Source organism: Zeus faber, assembly GCF_960531495.2.
Source record: "Zeus faber genome assembly, chromosome: 3".
NCBI lineage: Eukaryota > Metazoa > Chordata > Actinopteri > Zeiformes > Zeidae > Zeus > Zeus faber.
In genome coordinates, this window is record NC_137190.1 from 22,382,066 (window position 1) to 22,402,425 (window position 20,360).

General features: G+C 44.8%; 2 protein-coding genes across 5 annotated transcripts in view; both read right to left on the reverse strand.

Moving 5' to 3' along the window:
• ano5b (anoctamin 5b) overlaps positions 1 to 9,986 on the reverse strand; it is a 22,549-nt gene extending 12,563 nt beyond the window's left edge. The window contains exons 1-3 of one of the 2 annotated variants that reach the window (XM_079997539.1): positions 9,764 to 9,986; positions 4,587 to 4,631; positions 1,406 to 1,473 (exon numbers count right to left, since the gene is read on the reverse strand). In XM_079997539.1, the coding sequence (XP_079853665.1) occupies positions 1,406 to 1,473; positions 4,587 to 4,631; positions 9,764 to 9,839 (189 nt within the window). In that variant the 5' untranslated portion in view covers positions 9,840 to 9,986. The remainder of the gene's footprint in view (positions 1 to 1,405; positions 1,474 to 4,586; positions 4,632 to 9,763) is intronic. The other variant, XM_079997540.1, reaches the window with a different exon arrangement.
• Positions 9,987 to 11,652: 1,666 nt separating this feature from the next.
• tdp1 (tyrosyl-DNA phosphodiesterase 1) lies at positions 11,653 to 19,765 on the reverse strand. 3 transcript variants are annotated; one of them, XM_079998323.1, is made up of 17 exons: positions 19,694 to 19,765; positions 19,495 to 19,528; positions 17,985 to 18,661; positions 17,744 to 17,787; positions 17,605 to 17,660; positions 17,100 to 17,196; positions 16,818 to 16,852; positions 16,280 to 16,372; positions 15,705 to 15,875; positions 15,504 to 15,582; positions 15,148 to 15,324; positions 14,517 to 14,565; positions 14,152 to 14,218; positions 13,780 to 13,887; positions 13,575 to 13,677; positions 12,230 to 12,335; positions 11,653 to 12,076 (listed from the first exon to the last, which is right to left on the reverse strand). In XM_079998323.1, the coding sequence occupies exons 3-17, from the start codon at positions 18,649 to 18,651 to the stop codon at positions 12,003 to 12,005; spliced, it is 1,926 nt and encodes a 641-aa protein (XP_079854449.1). In that variant the 5' UTR covers positions 18,652 to 18,661; positions 19,495 to 19,528; positions 19,694 to 19,765; the 3' UTR covers positions 11,653 to 12,002. The 3 variants fall into 3 exon arrangements, with proteins under 3 accessions (XP_079854449.1, XP_079854448.1, XP_079854450.1); XM_079998322.1 differs by having other exon boundaries at positions 19,495 to 19,699; XM_079998324.1 differs by lacking the exons at positions 11,653 to 12,076; positions 12,230 to 12,335 and having other exon boundaries at positions 13,577 to 13,677; positions 14,517 to 14,600; positions 19,495 to 19,699.
• Between the last annotated feature and the right edge of the window lie 595 nt (positions 19,766 to 20,360).

The window sequence follows — 20,360 nt, forward strand, 5'->3', positions numbered from 1 at the left end:
GGGATATAGCGGCGAAGCCTCCCATTATGTGCTATAAAAACAAGGAAGTAAAACCTCAAAATCTGTTCTGAGACAGACTGGGAGCCAGTGCAAGGAGGCCAGGGCGGGGGCGATGTGGTTTTGATTACGGGTCCCATTCCGGGGCCGCAGAGTCAGCAGCAGACGAGTGTTTTGACGAGCGTCTAAATGCTACGTACAGTGAAAGTCCAGCCGTGGAGACGGGATGCTATGAAAAGCACGGGGTTACTTCCTCAAGATCCTGGAAAGAGAGGGCGAAGGACTCGTCTTTGGCCGTTTCTCCGCACTGGAGCTGAATTGACCGCGCCGTTAAATTTGAGGGCGAAATGAAAGATCACACCAAGGTTTCTTTTCGAGTGGGATTTGGCATAAGGCAAGAGCGATCCAGGGTTGTCAGAGATATAATGGATGGAGTCCGGACGTTCTTTTTTCACCTGCAATGTTTTATGTCTCCCAGGCCTTGGACAGGGGGTACCTTGAGCCTGGGTCTGCCCCTATATCCTTGTTGAAGACTGAAGGTGATTGATCAAGGTTTTTTGACAAATCACAAGTCACTATCGCCAGGTTCAGAAAGTAAAGGTCCTGCCATGTTTTTGCTCCAGCCCTGCAGGTTTCCGCGGACAAATGTGGACAAATTCACATGGTAGACTCAAAATCCCGGGGTGGATTTTTTTACTTTCTGAACCCGTAATTTCCACCTCTAGTCACTATCATCTTTTAAATCTGTTCCATCAATCAAAAATGTTCTTTCACTGCAAAGGCCGTTTACAGGCTGTTTTGGGGTTTTTTTCACATGTTTGATTTTGACCGTTTGTTTCTGTTTAATTGATCTGCCTTTGTCTTTTAGTTGTCTATTTTGAAGTGCTATGTACATTACACTGTATACTTGTATGCAGGACACGCAGCATGCAAATGTGTTTTGACACTTTTAAGTTGTACACCACAGCGGTCATACACGACGTCCCTTGTCGTGAACGACCCTTGAAAACTCATTTGACTTAGACAGGTTTGAGCAGAATAACAGCCTCTGCACATCGCCACAAGCATTGCCGACAGTGAGAGCGCCCCTGCGTTGAGCGTCAATACAAATAAGTTAAGCCAGGCTGTGGTCTCATCGACGAGGGTGGCTCAGTCATCTCCACCCTCATCAGACCAAGCATGTGCCTGTGTGTGTGTGTGTGTGTGTGTGTGTGTGTGTGTGTGTGTGTGTGTGTGTGTGTGCGTGTGTCCGTGTGTCCGTGCATGTGTGTGTACTTGTGCCTATGTGTGTGTGTGTGCATGCGTGTGTGTGTGTGTGTGCGTGCGTGCGCATGTGTGTTTGCGTGCGTGCGCGCGCTTGTGTGTGTGTGCATGTGCGTGGGGGGCCAAACAGGCTGAAGGGACTCACCTCCGTATGTCCAGGCAGTGACGACTCTCTGTCCGACAAAGAATTCAGACTGTGACCGTTGTTTTCGTCTGCAAAACGAGACAATGCCTTAAATAAGGGACATCTGCACATGCAAGCACAGATACACACACACACACACACACGATTCGTTTGTGCGGCGCTTTTAAAAATGCTTTAAAATGTATGGTTTGTCATGACATAAAAAATGGACGAGTTGTACTCTCTCAACACATCCGAGGTCAAGACGCTGATGAAGAGAAGACACAGACAAAGCACAGTACACGTCTCACGCACAGAACATTCACATCTACGGCGTGTTTCGGTTTACGTGCACGCCCCTAAAACAGCATGACACCATGGATGCGTTTTCAGGTGGAGGTGAGCTTCAAACCCATCTGATCTGAAACAGCTCTCACGCGCTGCCCTCCCCGCGTTCTTCCACCTCACGCAAACCCTCACGACAGCCCGCTCGGTGCCTCCCTAAAGGGCTCAGTGGCAAAGCACTCGCAAAGCATTGTGGGGAATCCAATTGGGCGAAGGATACACCAGATGTTGCCTCCCAAATCAGATGAATAGGGGTCAGGGTTAGGGTTAGCCTTTGGTTTGGCACAGCACTTGATGACTTCAGATGATCCCTTGAAATGATCCAACCAAGCAATGACGTTCTAATGTCTCCTCTCTTACGGAAAGATATGCTGGTTTGACTGACGGGAGACAACTGGAAAAAAAAAGCTTTTTTTGCTCTAGGGTCTGATAAACCCAGACAGATGGAACTACACTGGTCCAGAGCATCTGGACTTGGTTGACCTCTGCCTTCTGAGATGTCTTCCCTCGCTATTTCTATCCTGCTCGCTTATCTCGAGTATTTCCTTCACAACTTTCTACAATGCTACCACGGAAAGTGAAAGATTGGCACAGGGATCGGGTCACGTGTACTATGGACATCTTTAAAATGAGGAGAGGAAGAGAGGGTATGAAATACAGGGCAGCTGGCACAAATACAAGTACAGAGAGAGAGAGAGAGAGAGAGAAAGAGAGGGACACACACACACACACGCACGCACGCACGCACGCACGCACGCACGCACACACACACGCACACCATCTCCCTTCTCCCCCAGACCACAATGCGGCCAGATATTCAGGCATCGCTTCCTTCCCCCAGCGGGGGGAATGTGCCTCCATGGCCGCGCTGCGCTCACTGCCTGCCCTTGTTATTTCTGAATGCTGGGAAGCCGGCGCTTCCTGTGGGGGAGGTTGGTACGTGTCGTGCACGGAGAGACCAGCGAGGGGGGCGGAGACACCCAGTTGCTGAATTCCTCGCTCCATGACACACACACACACACACACACACACACACACACACACACACAACGGAGGGATCAAACACACATACCACCACCACCCCCACCTCCAGCCACATCCCCCCCCACCAGCGGCAGAGCCCCCTCAGATTGGCCACGAGGCTCTGACAGAAGGAGTTCTGAGCCAATGAGGAGATCCTCGAGGAGGGAAGGTCCTCAACAGGCCATGAGACTCCCTGCAGGAGTAGAGTAATAAGACTCACGAGCCGCAGCCAAGGGATCTGAGGCCTACGGAGAGCAACTGGCAGCATGGGCTTTTTCCTTGGGACCTTGGGACCATGGGGTCATTTTTATTTGTTTTTGTTTTTGAGCTTTTCTTGTTTGTTGTTTTTAGGCTCAATCCAGTTGAGTGCGCAGTCCGTTATCAGCCCGCGCTGAACAAACAGCCGAGAGAGAAAAAGAGCTGTTTCAGTTAGACAAATAGACCAGAAACGAGAGAAAAGTGTCAATAAAGAAAGTCGTGACTCTAACACTAAATCAAGCGGAGGACTGAAGGAAAAGCATTGATCTCCCTTCAACAGAAGCAACTGTATTTCCACGACATGTTCATTTTGTTCATGCAAAGTGAGCCAATCATCCAAAAGCACTGGCGTCTCTGATCTAAAACAAGCCCTTCTGGACCGGGCGTGCACGTAGTGGTGGCCTATTTCACCGAAACATTCACTTGTGAACGGGGCCCCCGTCGGTGGAACAGCCACTCACTGTAATTACATGTCAGTAAGTCCCCGGCGGCTCCTAGATAAAACTGACATCCTTGACGCTCGACGGTCTTGGACTCTGGCGCGTGGCGGCGTCCTAGATGATCGCAGCTGCCGCCAGATACTTCTCACGGCGGGCGAGATAAAAATCCTGCGTTTGATCCGAGCGAAGATGCGTACATTTATTATTAGGCAGAGAAAGGGATGAACACACACACCTACTGTACACACACGCACACATCAGAAGAGCACCGATCACATTAACTTGTCAGAGATGTGAGGCTTGTAACAGGGATGAAAACATGACACAGGTCATCTTCCTCCACTGCCCTGTTGCGATGGGTCCTCAAGACGTCACAGCGTATGACACGAAACAAGTCTTCCTGCGGTTTCCGCCGCCGCGACTCAGGGATGAACGTACAGCAGCAGTTTATTCCAGAGGTTTCCCTGGAGCAGTGGTTCTCAACATGAGGGACTTGCAGGGGGTCCTCGAAAGCAAGACGATAAATAGTAGAACTTCCCCGTTATTTCATTTTACAAGACACTAAATCGAGAAATAACAACACAATTTGGGCTCTCAGAGACAAACTCTGATCCACTCTGTGGCCGAATGCGTACCAAATCGAGCGTACTCGATATGAAAGAGGTTGAGAATCGCTCTCCTTGGGAAAGTCCACACAGAGTGATAGCACTTGATGAGCACACTGAGGATTGATAAACTGCAGGTACGTGAGCTCATTGGCATCATCCAGATGATCAGATACCACTGGTGCACAGCAGGAGATGGGGTAGCGGGGGCAAACAACCTCACCCTCTTTTGCATTATTTACATGTTAATTGTCATGTCCACATTGGAATAGTTTAAATTGGTGAGTAGTACGATCATGACAACTTTTTTTTTTTGCCCTTTTCAATGTTTCTTTCCCCTCCTTTTTTTTGTTTTTACCCATTCCCCCGGGAAGGTCTGTGCACTGCTGTGATTTCTTTATACCAGAGTTTCTATGTGTAAGCCATGCAGACTCAGCGCGGCGCATGTAGAATGAGTCTACGTGGGTTGCGTGAAAAAGAGACGAGATGGCGGCGAGGGGACAGACGGACAGACGGACGGGCTGCCCGTACCTGAGCGCAGGTTAATCCTGAATGCTGTCAGCACTGCAGGACCCTCTTTACAGGCCAGACAGACAGACAGGCAAACAGATAGACAGGGGATAGACTATTAGTGTGTCATTTACACAAACATAGTAATTAAATGCAGGGAAAGCATACGTAGGATGTAAGATGTGTATGTATATAGGAACCAGAGGGCTGTTCCATCATTTATAGCATGGAGAGAGTAACCGGAATGGCTTCTTGAACACTGTTGTGTCCTTGCAGTGTGTTTACAGTTCACAGTCTTTGCACAAGCCTGCAGCTCCTGCTTCACCCTGCGGCGTTTCACCCTCAGAAGGCAGAGCAGATTTTATTTCAGCGCGACATCTCGGCCGCGATCGAACCATACGCAGTTCTTAGTGTATCGATTAGGAACTCATAAAAGCTTCCGTAGCTCATGATTAAAGTGACAGTGGATGCCTGGCCGGGCAGAGTGACTCAGGGGAAAGGCTTTTAAAAACCAAAAGACCCGGCTGCAAAAAAGCACACTTTAGTACAACTGAAGTGGCAGGTGACACGTCTCTCTTTGGGTTAAATGAGTTTACGGATATTGTCAGATGTTGATGTAACTGTTTGAGGCGAAAAACAACAATAATAAAATGATCAAATACATAACAAATATTAAAACACCATATTCACTTCGTCATTTCACATCAGTTTCATTGCACATTAGTTTCATTGTACATTACGACAGATGGCCGTACTTATCACCCAGATATAAAAACTCCCGCGGGGGAACGGTTTCTTGCCAAAGCCCGGAAAACATACCATATTACCAATACCGCAGCACTCCGGGTCTGGGATCGTGTGCAGAGCAGATAGGAAAACACAACACTTTATCATCCCAACACACACAGAGGAGCATCCTTTTCAAACTCCTCAAAAGTCTGTGAAACAAATGAACGAGCGTTTTTTTTCAAGAGAGAATAATTATCTTAATATTCTTTACTGGGAAACACACCAGAGTACTACACTGTACTGATAACGACTTTGGCACAGAGAGTAAACAATATAATTAGCCTCCTGAGCCTGATCCTGTCACTTGCCTTTTTTGATACAAGGGGCGCCATCGTCTCTTCACAAAGAGACATCATGACAAATATAATATATTTTAAGACTAAAACGATACCATGACCCAGCGGATTTTTTCCCATACAACTGAAATGGACAGGAAAGGTAAAACACATTGTCCATCTTTGTACTTTTTACAGTGGTTTAAAAATAGATCGGGCATGTTTTGTTTTTTTTATCTGAAGCTTAATCTTTGATTTCTCTGACAGGACAAATGAATCAAAGGGTTCCTGCTCTCATCTGAGGGGATCTCAGCTGTTGACTTTGTGTCTCATGTGGCATCGAAAAAACCATCACGCCAGAGACGCAATTACACAAGTACTTACATTACGGGCCAGTTGCCACAGCAACGCAGAGGCTCTGCCTCATCTGAGAATGAAGGGATGACTTCACCAGCTAGGCATCAATACTGGCCCGAGAGCCCCTTAAATGGAAGCATGTCCCAATAATAACTCATTTATTACATAAGTTAGTAAATGGGGAGGATTGAAAACAAACTGTGAGATTAACACTAAAACCTGAAGGTAAATCCACAACTTGACAATATCGGACTGTATCTTTTCATAGAGGGCCACAACAGTATCTTGCAATGGTTCTTTGTTTCAATGGTGGAATGTAAGTAAGTAAGTAAGTTAGTCAGTAAGTAAAATACATGAATAAAGTACAAGTACTTCATTCATGTATTTAACTTTTTTTTAAATCAGCATTTACATCTATATATCAACATGAGGGGCTGGATCTAACAAACTGCTCATCCTTGAAAATTGGCATCACCTCATGTGCAGATGACATCACCTATGCTACTAGAGTGCTTTCACTTTTAATTCTATTTATACTTTTCCTTAAGTAGAAATATCGAAGTGGTACTTTCGCTTTTATTCGAGTCCTCCAGGTGTCATGACATTTCACTGCATATCCTGTATGTATGACTGTATGTATATGTTTGTGACAAATAATCTCTTGAACTTGAACTTGAACTTGAACTTTTTGTGTGCGGGCATTTGTACTTTCACTTTAATATTAGTGAAAACGCCTAAGTATTTCTTCCCCCACAGCTTCCTTTTATGCTAAAAATCCGTCGCTCCGGCCTAAGTTCAATTAAAGCGCAGCAACACGACCATTCAACACTGTATTTGAGCGTCGGGCAGCTGTTAACAAGGCCGCTGACTAGAGACAACAAGCAGGGAAGAGGGGAGGGAGGGTGAGGACGGAGCCCTTCCTCTACTTCCTCTGCACGCCCCTCACACCCCTCACACGGGCCTGAAGGTCTGCGCTGATAAGAGCCTGAACAAAGCTGGTGATGTGGGAGCTCAGTTCATCAACCTGCAGCTCGCACTGTGTTAACACTTAGTGATTAAAAGAACACACAGAGGGCATAATTAATACACTGACAGGAAAATTTGATTTAGTGCTGCTAGATCCATCAATAAATAATGCGTTTTAAATTATAAATGGGTCTATTTAGTTATTAAAATGCAATAGTACCTCATAGTGGATTTATGTTACATAGGCATTCCAGACTCACAGGGGAAAAGTATTATAGTTGTTTTTTGTTTCAGCTACATTTCTTAAAAAAAATAAAATACAATTATTTGATTTTTATTTCATTGTAAATTGACACTGTATATTTCTTGAGGTATCTATTGGATATTTACATTGTGTTTGATATATTTGGTGAATTTGGTGCATATAATCTTATTTATTTACTATAATATTTTGTATTTACTTCACTTATCTCACTGAGTTGATGTAACTCCCAAATTATTTAATCTTACCTTATCTTAGCAAGCCAATGAGAGTGTAGTTGAAATATAACAACAGTAAAGATAAACAATAGCATTAAAATAAATTCTGAGATTGGGAAAACGAGAAGATGGAATTTCCTTGGGAGTATATATGAAATATTAATACTTTTCATACTTATCATTTTCAAACGTTTCCCCATGAGGTGAGATAACATAGTTGTGGTTACATCACAACGTCGTTGATCCCATCAAGGATTTTGCTCCACGTGTCCAGTTCTTCAGTGGGAATTCTAGAGGACGTCCAGTGGGCTGGACATTCATGTGGCAACTGAAAGGCCTCTGTTCCGGGGGCCATTTTTACAGCAGTTTCTATAAATATTCAATGGTTTCCTGGGAGAGATAAGGGATGTGAAGCGAAAACAAAAAACAATATGGCCACCAGGAAAATTTACCGAGAGCAGAAAAGTGTGAAAGAATATCTAGGCAGATAAACCCATTAACTAACCTAAGCTACTGACCAACTTAATCTATACTGGCGACAATATCTTTATCTGAAATGTATCTCATATCGCTGAAATAATACCAGCAGAAAATTATTTGACAATTGTCAGCTTTATGTTTTACTGAAGAAACAGATCTCACCCTACATGCTTCCATGCAAAGCATCTATAATGTTGAATAGACAAATGAAATGTCACACGATGATTGATACTTTCCTATTATATTGCAATACTACTGCATGATTCTTGAGCAAAAACAATGCAGCAATCCTAAATGTCTTCATGGAATTGACGAACCACTGCCTTCATCGGGCCTATAATGGTTATTTGCTGGTTTGCTGGCTGTCACTGACAAAGAAGAAGAAGTTGATGCTTCCTCAAGATTCAAGAGGTTTATTTGTCACATACATGTAAACTTAAACATTCATGTTCCTTATATGGTCCTCTGTGATATTGTTATTGTTGATTGCTATTATTAGGGGTTCAGCCCATGCTCTGATTATTATTATTATTCTTAATCTTCTTGGCATTTTTCAGCCTAAAGTATATGAAACATGGCAACCTTAGTACGCACAGTTCTGCGATTTGTGAAAAAATGGACCGGAAATGTAAGAATCTGGCGCGACTTGATGAGTCTGAGGAACGGGACACTTTGTGACGTCGTCATCCAAAGTTATGTAGCCAAAGTTCAGGCTTCTTCTCTCGTCATTCAGGTGATTATCATCCAGTGACTTGCGCCCTGTGGACTGCATAGAGTTTTCTACTCGTAGACAGACGCAAAAAGACGTCAACGTTTTTCCGATTTTAATGGAACTGTGACCTATCAGAATGTAATCCACAGAAAGGCGTCGCCACTAAAATTACGTACATTTGTTTCCATTTGTAAGCCTCTGTAAATACATCATTACTGCCCTACACAACTCCAAACGTCAACTTCTGTCACTGATGGATGGATGGATGGATGGATGGATGGATGGATAGATAGATAGATAGATAGATAGATAGATAGATAGATAGATAGATAGATAGATAGATAGATAGATAGATAGATAGATAGATAGATAGATAGATAGATGGACAGACGGACGGATGGATAGACGATAGACAGATAGATGGATCAATAGATAGATAGATAGATCTAACACTACGAAACTGCCTCCCGTGTTTTGCTGCCTGCAGCTTTATTTTTTATTATTATTATTATTAATAATAATAATAATAATGATAATTATTACCGTTCATCCTCAACCACTCCTACGCCATTCACCTATGACGTCATAATTAAGTGACTAGCTGCCAAATCGATGAAACTGAGTGTGTAATTTTGAAACGAGATGTTTCTAATTATGTCCATTTAATAAGTAAAAAAAACACTGACAACAACAAAAAAACTGTTTTATCAATCAGACCACGGCTATTCAACTGTTTTTTTCACTCAGTTTCCGTCAAAGTCATTTTAGTCATCCATATTCCGCGTGTACCCGTCTAGTAAACACAGTAAAAAAAAACAAAAAAACAACAACAACAACAAAACCGTGAGATTCAACTTTCTCTGTTGCTTGTGCATTTTCTTGTTCAGCGTTTCACAAGCGTGTAGCACCCGGTCGCACTGAACGAGACCAACACACAATCAATTCAATCCGATTAAGGGCTCCATTCCACTCGAACCTCAACGTGGCATCGCTAAACCGATCCGTTTAGAACGAGCTTTGACTTTGAAACATGTGAGGAACACGCACCGCGAGCGCCTAACAACACAGCTCCGGAGGGTTAATAAGCAGCTTTTTTTTTTCCTCTCCATCTCGCATTAGTCACAAAGGGATGCGATTACCTCCGGTCTGATAATCCGCGGCGCTTTTCAGCTCGATCAGGGTTTCATCCCTCGCCTTCCCCGTTATTCGCTTCATCGTGGCGGAGCGAGGCGGAGGCTGTCACCTCTCCGGGGCGGTCTGGGGGGAGAGGAGGGGCGCACCGGTACGCTGGGATCGACGCCCGATGGCTCCGCGGCGGATCAACGGACCCCGATCGCCGACCGTTTACTGGAAATCAACTACCCCCCCCCCCCCCCACGAACGCAGAATGCACGGCGTGTCCATTGTCATTCCACGCGTGCGTTTCCCCCCCCCCCCCACGTCTCCCCGTGGCAGCGAGGTTACAAAAGGGGGCGTGGTGACGTTTTCTGTCCGCACACACCGCGACAATGATGCCTCCAGTGAAAATCGGAAAAATCCGAGCTCCCAACTGGGAAAAAAAAAAAAGTGCAGATCAACGTCCGTTGCAGCTGGAATTTCGACTCGGCATGTCGAGACGGAGCGACTGGGCGCCGCGCTTGCAGGGACAGACATGGCCTCGCGATAGGGTGGCGGTACACACCGTCACCTGTGAACAAAGTTCCTTTTGCACGGGGATATATTTGAAAGCTCGGGGGACTTGGCTCTCACCTACTCGCGTGCAGGCGCTTGTAGAGGCTGACAAACAAACGCGATTTTACCGTTTCTACTCCATGTTGCCCGCGGAATGAAACACCGAGAATTTGGCTCGGAAATGCGAACCATCGACTCGGAATTACAGATTTCCGAGCTTCAAGCGAACGCCGCAAGAGCCCCACCAGCTCACATGAGGGTTGGGCGATAAAGCAGAATTTGGGTTCGACCCCATATCAGCAGTGAGTCCGATCATTTATCTCAGTTCAAATCGTTGAACTGGATACTCAACCTTTACATTTCCATAATACCTTGAATCATTTAAAACAATATTTTTACATTTTTCGTCATATTGACGGTTAAAGAATAACTATAGTGGTTGTATCGGAAAAATAACACACCACCAACTAAGTATGGTTAATAAATAATTACACAACTCTATACAGACTCATCGTTCTATTAATTGCTATGATATAATATCAAACGAGAAATATTTCTGCTCTTTAAAAATGTTATTTGTTCATCCTCATGCTTTTCATTCCCCGCGATTAACATTTTCCGCCCGCGGGGCGGGGTGCAGTGGAGCGGGGTGGGGCGGGGCGTGTTTAACAAACGCGCCGTGGGATCGCCCTGTTATTCTGTCTTGTATTAATTTACCAAAACAATAAAAAAATCAAAAAATCAAAATCAAAAAAGAAACGGCCTCGCAGTGGGAGGCGGCTCCCATCGTTCACAGAAGAGCGGCATCCAGGTGGGCGTGGCGCGTGGAGGTAGAACCGGGTCCGTCTTCCAAGTTATCTGGATGCCTTTGTACTTAAAAAAGGTGACGAACAAAACGAGCCAAATGAAATGTGCAAAAAAAACAACATCGATTCCGCTGCATCCACGCACCGGGAATATCAGCGAAAACAGCGCTTATGCGTCTCTTTGAGTTGCGAGTCAGTTGTACTTGCAGGACGGATGATCACGTGAGGACATCTAGTGGCCGTTCCAGGTACTGCTGGGACGTATGAGGGGGGCCACATGGTCAAACTGATAGGAGACATTTGGAAACCTCTGGGGAACTTTGTACTAATACACCCAATCGATGCGATTAAAAAAAGGTGCTGAACACGCCGACAGTGTATCTTTTGCACAACCAGAATTAGAGCCATGGACGAGCCATCAAACTGGTGTCCGGAGCACCCACAAATTATTAAGTAACATTTTTTTTTCCCCTGAATCAAAAAAAGTTCTAAAAAATGACAATGAAATAGTGAAAAATGTTTTATTCTGATGTTACTAATATCAAAATGAGGATAACATCAAAACTGACAACAAGGACCACAATCACATCAGACGCTATAACCTAACCATAACCATAGCCTAAAATAAAAGCTTCACTTCACTTATAAAGTCCATGCTATGCGACTGAGATGATAGAGGGGAGAAAACAGGGAGAGAGAAAGGCATAAGGTATACTACAAAGGTAGGTTATACAAAAATAACTAAACTGTGACACTTAGGAGACACAGACAGACAAACATTTTGAAGGAATTGATCCGCTGCCCTGCCTGCTGCTGTCTCACTGACACGAATGGCATCGGGATCTGTGTGCTATGTATGTATGTTCGGTGTGTGTTCCTTTGGGAACGCCAGGGGCCCAATTCAGGAGGGGACCCAGATGTTGCCATGAGTGTCAGGAGCCTGGCTGTACGGAATGTTCCAGATCCACGGCTGGTCTGAGAACAGAATGGACCGGCAGCGTGTTTAGCTTCAAACCGCTTAGAATAGACAAAAACACTGAATACTGTGCGCAAGTTTCTGTCGCTCATATGTACGGACGCACATAATGAACACACTTGGAATGTTTAAACAGCAAACTCTGGGTGTACCTGTGCTAGAGTAGTGTTTCGGAGGTAGGTCAAATGGCACAGGGAAAGCTGCGGAGGAAGAGGTGGCAGGAAACTGATTCTTCTGCACAGGAAATGAAGACATGTTCTGAAAGGAGACAAAAAAATACATCTGAGATTTAAAAAATAGAAAAAAAATAAAAATACAATGTTGCAACAATATTCATTAAGGTTCTGAGCAGGTCCTTGAGGTGCTTGAATTTCGTCCTCAGAAATGCAACTTTCAAACGGGAGGCCTGGTTGTGTGTGAACGTGCAGATGTTTTCGCCAGCACGGGGATCAGAACTGTCTTTGGTTGACATGTTCCTCATCTCCAATGATTTTGGAGCCAATCTGCTTACTTTAATTCTTCGCCGGGCAGACGCTCTGGTGTATCAGTCTGGTTTGTTTTTCACACCGAACAGTGGGTGGAGTAACACCTAGTTTGCTGCTGTGCAGAGGGTTTACTTTCACAAAAAGAACCCTGCAGCATCCTGTTACACTACTGCGGCTTCCTTTCTATCCGTCTTCCGCTAATATGTTGTTTCTGTCTGTTTGAGGTGGTAATCCGAAACATTATATTGTTTATTTAATCCCATATTTGTCACATCTTTGATACTTTATTCAGCTGCCACTTTTGAAGAAACAGCCTGTATTTAATGTATTTCCCTCACGCCTTAAGTGTGGAAAGACAGTCATTGTGAATTGGATACAGAAGCGTAGTCTATAAATAGTTGATGCGGAGGAACGTTCCCATAAATGTACAGAAAAAACATCACCACCGCCTCATGTGAAGAAACAACAACCAAATGAATAAAACAGAGGTCATATATTCAAGAAAAGAAAAAAAGATGGTGACGGTGAATCCGGACGTTAAAAAAAAATAATAATAATATGAGTTTGTAGTGTAATCCACCCAACACAGACAGCCTTTTGGATTACCACTTTAACAATTAATGACATACTTTAATCACTGACTTCAAGGCTCTTCTCCTTCCCGAAACTTTCTTCCACTCTAACCTTTCATGATCTTTTCACCCTGTGACACCTGGTCTACTCTGGACTACAGACAGCAGCATGGGCAAGCTGGATCCTATCTCCCACCAAACTGGGACGGACCAACTTTAACTATTCCAAATGAGATGCGTGGAGGTGGCCGCGCAGGTTAAACACCAAACGGCTGCTTCTCCAAGCGGGAGACGAGCCGGGAAAGTAAAGAGAAGTTTAGTTACCCAGGGAGAGGCAGCGCACCTGGTCGGACCCGATCTGCATTAACTACTTGGGACAATTCATGCATGGAAGTGTGTGGGTGTGTGTGTGTGTGTGTGTGTGTGTTTGTGGTTCTTACAAAGGCGGCAGGGATGAAGAGCACGCCCAGTTCATAGGAGCGGACCATCACCTGGGTGCTGTTCTTCTCCAGCGCTCCCCACGCTGCCTTGGACAGATTGGCACTGGAGACACACACACACACGCACACGCACCCACACATGAAAAAAAACACCTTTAAAGAGCTTTAAAACTACCCAATGCAAAAACCAGAAGGCCATGCAGACCTTGTGATGAGGAACCAGGCCAGCTCGCTGAAGTCTGGTGACGCTCTCATGTAGGTCTTGATGTGCGGCATGGCGTGACTTCGCCCGGTCGCCTCCGCCTTCCACCTGCTACGTACGCACACACACACACACACACACACACACTTAATCCCGGCCTATTTTGACCAGTTTCATCTGTGTAGATAAATATAACCATTTGCTAATTTAACACATTTCCTCACATAAACACATCTTCCCTTTGACGGACACAAAATCTCACTGGAACTAGTCAGGAGACACAAACAGTGTTTTCAAGTGTAATAAACGGTTCCTGAACCTGAGAGACAGCGGAGGTTTAACATGGGCAAGCAGGAGTTGAGGACTTTATCTTACTGGAAGTAGGAGTGGAGCCACAGCTGCTTCTGGGCAGTTTGGATGCTGTAGGGGAGGGAGCCCCCCGCTGGAGGACACACAGAATCACAGTGAATTAGGAGCGTACAAAAGCCATAACTATAATAAGCTCAATATCAGGCTAAAATAAGGTATTTGTATTGGTGAATATTCCCAATTAAAAAGATATGTTACCCCAAAAAAGTCATAGCAAAAATGTCTGATATGAAAGAACCCCGCCCCCCCTTTTCACATATATAAACGGGTCTCCATTAGAGGAAAATGGAGATGGAATGAAAATAAAATTCACCAATTGAGGTTCTGGACTGACGGAATACATAAACAACAGAGTGTGTGGAAGGACATACCAGGGTATCCCTCCAGGCTATTTCTGACGTCCTCAACTGAGGGATACACCTGCCAGACATCATCACAGCATCACAAGGATGTAACTTTAAAAACATTGAGCATTCAGTTACAACAGGGTCTACTATTACTCTACTTTTTTTAAACACAGAAACAAATTGAGATGGTAGGGTTTTATAACAACTGGACTAATTTTGCCAGAAAAATATATATGGATAAATCAGAAAAAAGGCTTATGTCAAAATATAGACCTCATGAATTAGAAATGGAGTCTTCTTAATGACTTTTAAGGCGTAATATTTGTCAAATTTATTTTAAGGAGGTGAAGTGCCAGCATTAAATGTCTGACATATTATAATAAATAACCATCATCATGACTATTCATTATAAATTAAAGGAAAGGAAAACAGTTTGGCAGCCCAAATATATAAAAAGATTTATTTCTGAAATGTTAACAATATGTTTCAATGACCTCAATGATTTATACCCAAACATAAAAACTTGGGATATGTTGCCTTCAGAGACCGATACTCATTCTATCCATCGATGGATAAGATGGTGCGAACACGTAACATTGTGTTCATCTAAACTTGACTTTGCCCGGAGTTAGCAGCTGTGGTGGGCGGGACGTACCAGGTGAATCGGGGGGTCCGCCCGGTGAGAGGACTTCCCTATTGTGGTCAGCGTGCGCTGGAACTCCCCTGCCAGCCACTTGCTCTTATCCAAACCCATGGAACCGATGCTGGAGAACTGGCCAACCACGGGCCAGTTTTCTTCATCTGGAATGGGATGTGAGTGCTCGTACAACAGCTGCCGAAATGAAAAAACAAAAACAAAAACAAAAACAGGGAAGAGGTGATGATGAGGTGAACAAAGCAGAAGAGTGGATAGGGTAGATTCAGATAAAAAGAGGAGAGAAGATGAGAGTGAGGAGAAAAGAGGAGATATGGAGGCGAGAGATGGTGCTGACCAAGAAGGAATGTCTCTACCTTCCTGAGTCGGAGGTGGCCCCAGCGCTCCATGTCGGAGCCCAAGTACCTCCCTGGGCTGGAGCCGATGAGATACACCCTGAGGAAGCCGACAAAGATAAAGCAGAGTATTTCTATATGTTGTTTTTATGGACATGGGTACTTCCTGTTCAGCCTGTTCGGCCCACTCTCTGACAGTAATAAAGGTATATGTCTGTCCACCTTGTCTCGGACAGATCGTGCTCCTCGATCCGTTGGATCCAGTCGCTGAATTCCGGCGCTCGGTACGACGCCAAGTACTCCAGCAGATCCCGCTTGAAGAAGGTCGGAGACTCTCCGTCACAGGAAGCGCTTCCCTTCGGTAACCGTGGAAACAGCGGGCTCATCCACAACCTGACACAGACACACAAACGCGTAAAAGAACGAACCAGAAACTCAATTCAACATAGTTTAACATAGTGTAATATTCCACCAGAAGTGATTTATTCCTTATCATAGGAATAAGTTGTATTTGAATCAATAAATACTGACGTTTTCCACAGGAGTTGGAAAAACGAGACAATTTGGTCCAGAAACTAGAAAACCAACTAAACCAGAACTACCTAACGATTGATTGAACTAGAACTAACATTTCACTACCCTGTTGTACAACCAGATGTGAAATGTCACCATGGCAACATGCCAATGTTCTGCGTTTCAAAGTAAAATCAGCGATCTGACATCGGATTGATTTAGAATAAAACAGGAAAACGATCGTGTTATTTTGGCTGTTCGGCTGCCTGGCGGGATAGACTCACCCCTGGGTTTTCTGGTACCAGTCAGCTCTGATGAGGTTGGAGGTTAGTATGACGACCCGGAAGCCTTCCTCGTACCACAGCAGCATCATTTTCCTGAACAAAACAGTCGGAGGGATCATCTTCAACTGGTTATGGCTGAAACTGTAGTGAAGACACGGCAAATACCTTAAGCTATAAGAAGTCATTCGAAAATGACACCTTTTAATTACCTGTTTATAACCCTATTTGTCTGTCCTGAGTATGGCAGGGGGGGGGCATACAACAGAAAGCATCTGCACACCATGCATGCACGACAAGAAGGAAATAAACTTCCAACAACTGTTAACTCGCCAGAGTAAAACTGCAAGAACTAGATTATTTTCCTACAAAAACTTTCCTTGTTTCATATTCCATGTCAAAACAGACTCTTCGGCAGTTCACCGTGACATTACCGAGCCAGCTCAGAAATAAAACTGCTCATTTGTCATCCTCTGAGACTAAGACCTCTGCTGTGTCAGACAGAAAAGATAACAAGGCCAGAACCGAGACGAGCTCTTACGTGTGGTGAGTCCCAAAAGCAATATCCAGCTTGGCCTAGAAGAAAATAAAAAAAAAAAAAAATAATAATAAAAAAAAAAAAAGAGAACTCTTCAACGATTTGTTCCGTTTCCAAGAGGTATCCTCCTCACACACAGATCATATTTTACAGATCTGCCTTAAACCCAAAGGCAGAAAGATCACTGGGGTTTTTTCGAGGTAATGCATGGTTCCCAAATGCTGTTATGGCTTGATTTGTTCATAGATCTGCAAATCATCCTCAGTGGTGGGCTTTCTGAGTTACCTGACAGAACCGCACATGGGGGAAGGGCTGAGCCTGCTGGAGGAGATGAGCCTTGGCTTCCCTCTTATCCCCGTGGACGAGCAGAACCGGTCTGTCCCTGGAACCACAAACACAATCACATTCATCACATCCAAGTTAATATTGGTCGTGTGAAGCATTTCTTCATCGTTGATAACAACCAAAACTTGGGCAATTAGCAAAAACTTAGCTGCAAAATATTCAACCATCCATTTAAGTACTGTAAGCTTCTGCTGCACAAGCAATGTTATTGGACAAACCCACTGTGCCTATGGTTTCCCTTTGCTATGGATCGCATTGAATTGTTGGTTGTTTTGATAACTCTTGGTGACCAAAGACACAGCAAATCTCTGTAATCTCTGTAACTGTCATATAAAAGCCATGACATATTTGGGGACATTCTCTCCCCATTTATAGGAGGAGTACAGTGATGCCTGAAGAGGAAGGTATTTTGAAGACATAGCAAGTACAGCATCACAGGCCTTACCTGAACTCTGGTGGGTACTGCTGAACCATCCAGGAAATATCAAAACAGTAGTTAAACTGTAAAAGAATAAACATAATGTAAAAACAACAGCAAACAGAAAACTAAATACAATTAGCAAAAGGTGGATGAAATCTCTCACCTGAACCGATTCTTTTAAAGTCCCAAACAGTGGTGAGAGGATGTCTATTTAAAATGACGGTGAATAAATGTGTTATTATTCCGTTATTTATTAGAGGTCTGAAAACCAAGAGATCAGACTGATCCTTAAGACTCAACTCGCATTAACTATATTTGTAAACAAAGTCAACTTTTGAATTCCACTCACTAGGATCATTTAAACGACGCTGAACCAAACCCACAGTGAGGGCCCCACCGCTCACCTCTGATATGCAGGGCCCCAGTGTTGTACTTCCTGTCCAGCCCAGTGACCTTGTTGAGGTACAGCCTGTAGGTGTCGTTAAGACACGGAATGCTGGTCTCATAGAAGTCGTCCGGCTCATCAATGTAGTACGTACGACCGTGGGGGCTGGGGGGACGCTCATTTTTCTCTACCTTCGGCTTTTTGGCTTTGGGGCTCGGAGGCCTCATTCCGGGGGGAGCGCCGCGCTGGCCGGAGCCAGAACTCTCCCCCTTCACCTTCACATCATCACCACCATCATCATCATCACTGTCCGAGAGAGCCCAGCCGGACTCATCTGGCTCCCTTTTCCTCTTTCCAGACGGCGGCGGAGGGGATTCATATTTCACAGGATTTAATTGGCCGGCGTGGGCTGCCTGTCTAGCTTCAGAGACAGTGACAAGCGGTGATGGAGCTGGGTTCACCTGCACCGGATGGGGCTCTGTTTTCACCCCGTAAGCTGGCGCTGGCGGCGGTGGCGTGGCCGTGCGGGCCTCTTTGGAGCTCGCAAGCGGGACAGGCATGTGAGAGTTGCGGTTGGAGTCTGTCAGCGTTGGGGAATGAGACGTGGCGGTATTTGATGGAGGGATGTCATCATCGTCATCACTGCTGGAGATGGTCCACCTGCCGTGTTGATTGTCCTGAGACATCTGTGGTCACCTGAACAGATGGTACCAATATTTCACGCTATTCCTTCAATTTAAAATAGATGAGCTGCTGAACTGCAAATAAATCACCTTCAAGTCGCGCTGTTCTAATGGAACTGAGATTCACCATTCCGCTTAATGAGGCTTTTTAGGGGCCGTGGACAAAGAGTACATCTGTGGTAGGACACAGCCTCCATAATAGCCGGATTCTCAGATACAGAGAGGTGTAGCTATTCTTTCTATGGACTGCATGAAACAGGGGGCATCATATCAGCCATCTTAATGCTGAAATGGGTGGTATTCAACTTTAAATGCAAATAAACTACTTGCTTTCTATTAAAGGTGCAGTGTGTAGAATTTAGTGGCATCCGGTGATGAGGTCGCAGATCGCAAACCATGGATTACCCCTCCCCACGGTGCAACATGGGGGCCTCAGAGGAAGAGACGGTGGATGCAAAACGCGCAAAAGGCCCATCTCTAGAGCCAGTGTTTGGTTTGTCCGTTCTGGGCTACTGTAGTTAACATGGCGGCCTCCGTGGAAGGGGCCCCGCCCCCTATGTAGATAAACACGGCTCATTCTAAGGTAACGAAAACACAGCAATTCTCATTTGCATGGGATTATACAATATTTAAAACCTTTTTTTTTTATGAATATAAATTCAATTTCCGTCAATTCCGTTCTGAAAATTCTACACACCGACTGCACCTTTAAATCCATTCCGATAAATTGGCGCTACAGCGGCCCGCAGATGGCCGCGCCCCCTTCCGCAAAAGCGTGTAGGTTTTCCCAAAGCTGAATGCAGAAAATATTCTAGTGAACTTTTTTCCCTAAACGCCGACACCTACCTTGGCGCGTCTGCTATTCAGGTCGGTTTCGATCCTGTAACAAAAAAAAAAAATAATAATACAAAATAATAACAATAATAATCGTGAAGGAGGACGCAAGAGTCAATGCAGCGCCGGCGCCAGCTACGTCAACTCTGCGGAGAGCGCGGTGATTTGGAGCGGGTCGAGGCGAAATCGGATGAGACGCAAACTCACATACATACAATTCTACGTTTAATGACTCGCCCGCACGTCAATGCGTACACCGCGTGCAACCCGCCCGGTCCCAGGCGCGTCCGGCGCGGCACAAAGTGTCGCGGGCTCACGGAACATGTGACAAAAACAAAGTCGCGGGTCGGTCCGCCACCTCCTTCTTCTACGGCGAGGAACGCCTCCAACTCAGCGACCCCCCCCCCCCCCCCCCCCGTTGCTCGGCAGCTCCCTCTCCAGTTATCTTTCACCCATTACACGATTACAAATAAAACGAAAACATGCGCCAGTTCCCGGCGTTATCCTCTCTTCTTTATCCATCTTAGATTATATTTGACACATCACAAAATACGAAATTCAAAGTTCAAAATGCAGGAATGGATATTTCAAAAACAACCTGAGAGGAAGGAATATTTTATAAGAAAAAAAATAAAAGCAGAATCAAACGTACAAATGTATAAAACATGTTTTAAATTGAATTTACACACATTAGAGGAACTTTATATATATATATATATATATATATATCGACTTATAGTATTAAACAATAAACACATGGCATAACACAGCCCGGGTGTTCGGGGGCCCACTGTGTCGTTTCGAATGGAGTTCTGGGAGTTGTAGTGTAAAGCGCCCAACAGACGACTCGGCCGCGTGGCGGCGCTATAGTGGCGCGG

Excerpts from the sequence above, each read along its gene's own strand:
- tdp1 (XM_079998323.1), bottom strand. The coding sequence starts at position 18,651 with ATGTCTCAGGACAATCAACACGGCAGGTGGACCATCTCCAGCAGTGAT. Across the intron at positions 14,219-14,516 it reads TAGCCTGGAGGGATACCCTG|CGGGGGGCTCCCTCCCCTAC; the intron begins GTATGTCCTTCC and ends TGTGTCCTCCAG. Across the intron at positions 13,678-13,779 it reads GCCTGGTTCCTCATCACAAG|TGCCAATCTGTCCAAGGCAG; the intron begins GTCTGCATGGCC and ends GTGTGTCTCCAG.